Source organism: Stegastes partitus, unplaced genomic scaffold (assembly GCF_000690725.1).
Source record: "Stegastes partitus isolate 25-593 unplaced genomic scaffold, Stegastes_partitus-1.0.2 Scaffold504, whole genome shotgun sequence".
NCBI classification, from domain to species: domain Eukaryota; kingdom Metazoa; phylum Chordata; class Actinopteri; family Pomacentridae; genus Stegastes; species Stegastes partitus.
The window spans coordinates 80520-84571 of record NW_007578235.1 but is presented as its reverse complement, the minus strand read 5'-3'; the positions used below and the strand labels follow the sequence as shown (position 1 = coordinate 84571).

Here is a 4052-nt window from a genome sequence, read left to right as displayed (position 1 = left end):
CAGTGACTGTCTGTCACTCCTCAGATGCCGGTTTGTCCTTGAACGCACCGACGGTGTCACATCTCCGAACCAATCCGGATGTTAAAGTCAGCAGATCGTTCCTACAAACCCTCCTTCAGCTCGTCTGTGCTCAGACTGACTCAGTGACCTTGTGAGAGCTGAAAATATCTGTAGTTGTGACTCACTTGATGAACAGCTGGTTTAAAAAAGGCACATGAGATTAAAAGGAGAGCTTACAGAAGGCTGGAAGGTCAGAACCTGCTGTTGACCTTTTATCTGAATTCTGCAGCTTCCTCCCTTTGTAAAAAAAGTTCTGTTCACACAAAGGAAAACAGGAGGGTTTTTATATTTCAACACTTCTGGCCCAGTCCAGGTTCCACTTTGTTCGCCGCCTGCATTTCAACAGCGAACGCTGAACATTTCATTACAGGCTGACGGGACGCGACCGGCTGCAGACGCCGTCCTTCAGAGGCAGCAGAGCCTGAAACGACAAGACGTCTGAGACAGCTCCAACACCTGGACTGACTCGTGACCTTTCTCCTGTAAAGAGCAGCTCTGACCTTCACACACAGACAGAACAGAACCAGGAAGTAAATCAGGTTTAATGTCTGACAAACGGTTCTTCTCAAAGTGAGCTGCTCAGTACCTCGTCTTCATTTAAACAACTTGAGACACAGAAATGCAACACAACAGCCAAACAGCTGCACAGAAAACACATCTAGAAACTCGGGTCCTGCCATATTTATGTGAAGCTCGGATACGTTTCGTGGTTGTGTTGCAGCTTTCGTCAAAATTTAAAGAGCTGCCAGGTGATAAAGTCCAAACCAAAGACCAGGAAACATCCTGGAGGAGAAGTCTGGTGACTTACATCCATGTTTGTGGTTGTTGCTGTCTGAGAGCTGTCAGCTCAGCTCAGTGTCCGTCCTGGTGGACCTGTCCCGGTATCAGAGCGTCCCTCTCCAGCCCGGCCGCCGACGTGAACGGTGTGATCGTCTCCAAAGAAATCTCTGGATCGTCCTCGAACTGGACGGTGGCGGGAAGCAGCAACAGCCGGTCTCGGCTCGGAGAACCGTTGGAGATGATGGACTCCTCGTCGAACTGCGGGCTCATGTCCTCCAGGTGGTCTGACCCAATGTTGACTGATCGAGGGTGCTGCTGAGGCTGAGCGGGAACCAGCGCCTCCTTGTGGAGCGTCGTGTCGTGGTGGTAAGAAACCAGCTCGTTGCTGAAGTTCACCGCCTCCACCGCGTTGTTGGAGCACATCCGGTTGCAGCCCAGGATGGTGGCGAAGGCCCGCCGGAAGTCCGCGTTGAACGCGTAGATGACCGGGTTGAGGGAGGAGTTGGCCCAACCGAACCAGACGAAGACGGTGAAGGTGGTGTCGCTGACGCACGGCGGGTCGCAGAACGGCACGGTGCAGTTGAGGACGAAGAACGGCAGCCAGCAGAACACAAACACCCCCATGATGATGGACAGCGTCTTGAGGACTTTGGTTTCCTTCTTGAAAGACGACTTGAGCGAGGCCTCGTCGTTGGGTCGGTGCTGCTGCTGCTGGTTCCGGTTCACGCCGTGGCCTTGGTTCTGCGCCTGCTCCGCCGCCCGCTCCAAAGACGTGATCCGGCGGATTTGGGTCTGAGCGATCCGGTAGATGCGGGTGTAGGTGGCGATCATGATCACCACGGGGATGTAGAAGCTGATGAAGGACGAGGAGATGGCGTAGGTCTTGTTCAGGTTGGCCACGCAGCTCTTGGCCACGTCGGCGCTGACGTTGAGGCCGCTGCTGCTGTTGGTGAGGTTTCCCGCCATCATGGCCAACACTTCCTCCATGGCCTCCTGCTCCTCCTCGCCTGCCCGGTGCCAGTTCAGCTGCACCGGGATGAAGGAGATGAGGATGGACAGCGTCCACGCCACGCCGATCATGACGAACGCCACCCTGTGAGTCATTTTGCGCTCGTACTTGAAGGGGCTGGCGATGGCCCAGTAGCGGTCCACGCTGATGATGCACAGGTTGAGGATGGAGGCGGTGGAGCACATGATGTCGAAGGCGATCCACACGTCGCAGAAGCGCCCGAACAGCCAGGCGTCGGTGACCTCGGTGATGGCCTCCCACGGCATCACCAGCACGGCCACGAACAGGTCGGACACGGCCAGCGAGATCACGAAGAAGTTGGTGACTTTGGAGCGCAGGTGGCGGAACTTGATGACGGCTGCGCACACCAGCGTGTTCCCGAGCAGCGTGGACACGATGAGCAGGAAGAGGACGCATCCGACCAGGACGCGCAGCCCGCCGCGCCCCGCGCCGCCCTCCTCCTCCTCCTCCTCCTCCTCCTCCTCGCCGCTCGTCCCGTCCAGCTCCGACAGAACTTGGCTGAAATTCCTCCACGCCGTGTAGTTCTCCATGTGTCCACAGAGGATGTGACTAAAAGTGGGAAGTTAATATCCACGACCTGCAGCGTGTCTCCTCTCTCCAGCTGAGCCCGACGCACCGACCATCCTCTGATGTCCGCACAAAGAAACAGATAAAGATCCGGACTGCGCGCTTCGCTGCGCGTCTTGGATTCAGATCCTTGTTCCGGTCAGTCGGAGCCGCAGCAGCAGCAGCAGCAGCAGGTTGCCGCGGATATATCCCAGCAACTGATTTAATAAACGGGCAATGAGAACGTAGCAGCAGCTACAGCCATGAATCCAGCTGCGTGTCGGTGCTAAAGGTCTCCGTCCCGGTGTGACTCTCCGCTCCGTGTGACGCTCCAACTCCCCGTCAGGTGGAGAACACTGCGGGGCGCGTTACCTCCTCAGCTCAGGTAATAGATTACTGTCAGCCGTTCCTCTGCTCAGGGTGAAACCAGGTGGATGTTCTGTCGGAGGAGAAGTGGCTTCACTTGGTGCGTTAAAGGCGCAGTTTGGCTGCTGTGAGAAATGAGCGACTGGTTGTGAATAAGTGACAGCTGGTCTTCATGTGAGCACAGCAGCAAGAAACTAGTTGCTCTGCTTTAGTCTGAGCAGGAAGCTGCACCTGAATCCAGCAGGAAGGTGCAGAAACAAACCAGTAAACAGAACAAAAGTGTTTATTTTGCACCATAATGATATTTGACTTGCTATGCTTTTACTTTGACAGTATTTTACTGTATGGACAGACACTTTTATTTTTTTAAGTCAGTCTATGATGTAATTGTGGTAAAACCTGCAGACTATGGGGACTCTTCATATTTGCTTCAAAGCAGACTTGAACAATGAGTCCTTGAGCAGAATCCATGTCTAATTAAATCTGCTAATGAACATTTGCCAGTGAACAAAGGCCCTGTTGATGAACTCTTCATCTTTAACACCAGCATGTTTTACTTTCTCATTGTTCAGTCGACAGATTAACACTTCAAACTATTCAGTTCATCGTCATGTGATTCTGGTAGAAGCTGGAGAAGGAACCACATTGAACATGTCTTTAAATACATAATCAAACCATCAATGCCAATTAATTACCTGTTGATTGACTGCTAATTAATTGTCCCATAGCTTCAGAAGCAGAGACTGGCTTGTTGTTAAAGGAGCAGTAAAGACATTCAGTGTTGGATCCTAACAGATGGTCCCGTCCCCGACTCGTCCTCACTGTTCTGTCCACATGTTAAAAAGAGCTTCAGTGGAAATCTGTCAGCATGGCCTCATGTTATTAAATCATCTGATTCAAGTAAAGCAGCACCCTGTAAAGGTGAGAACACTGACCTCATTAATGTGGCTTTTTATTGGGATGAAATAAGAGTTTGCACCATGAACCTGCTGATGACACGTCCAGATTTCTGAGGGTTTCTAGGAACAACCCTAAAAGCTGCAGCTTCCCGGCTCGTCGTTTGTCTCCAGCGTCGGCTTCTGGTCTCAACATGTGCAGTTAATTTACTCCAATATCACAACCACCCTGACCCTAGAGCCGCTTTACGGTGTTCAGACAGAGTCACGGTGAGCTGGTGTGCTCGAGCTGCAGTGGGTGGATGGAGGCAACGTGGTAGATCTGCTGTTACTGGTCAGACAGGACGGGACGCAAACAGTCCAACTGTGTAGCT

At 52.6% G+C, this 4052-nt stretch overlaps 1 protein-coding gene across 1 annotated transcript; it reads right to left on the bottom strand.

Annotated features, from left to right (window-relative positions):
• Nucleotides 1–912: 912 nt before the first annotated feature.
• LOC103361441 (D(1)-like dopamine receptor) lies at nt 913–2400 on the bottom strand. The gene has a single exon (XM_008287519.1). The coding sequence runs from the start codon at nt 2398–2400 to the stop codon at nt 913–915; it is 1488 nt and encodes a 495-aa protein (XP_008285741.1).
• Between the last annotated feature and the right edge of the window lie 1652 nt (nt 2401–4052).

What these genes read in the sequence shown, in the direction of transcription:
- LOC103361441 (XM_008287519.1), bottom strand. Translation starts at nt 2,400, where the DNA reads ATGGAGAACTACACGGCGTGGAGGAATTTCAGCCAAGTTCTGTCGGAG.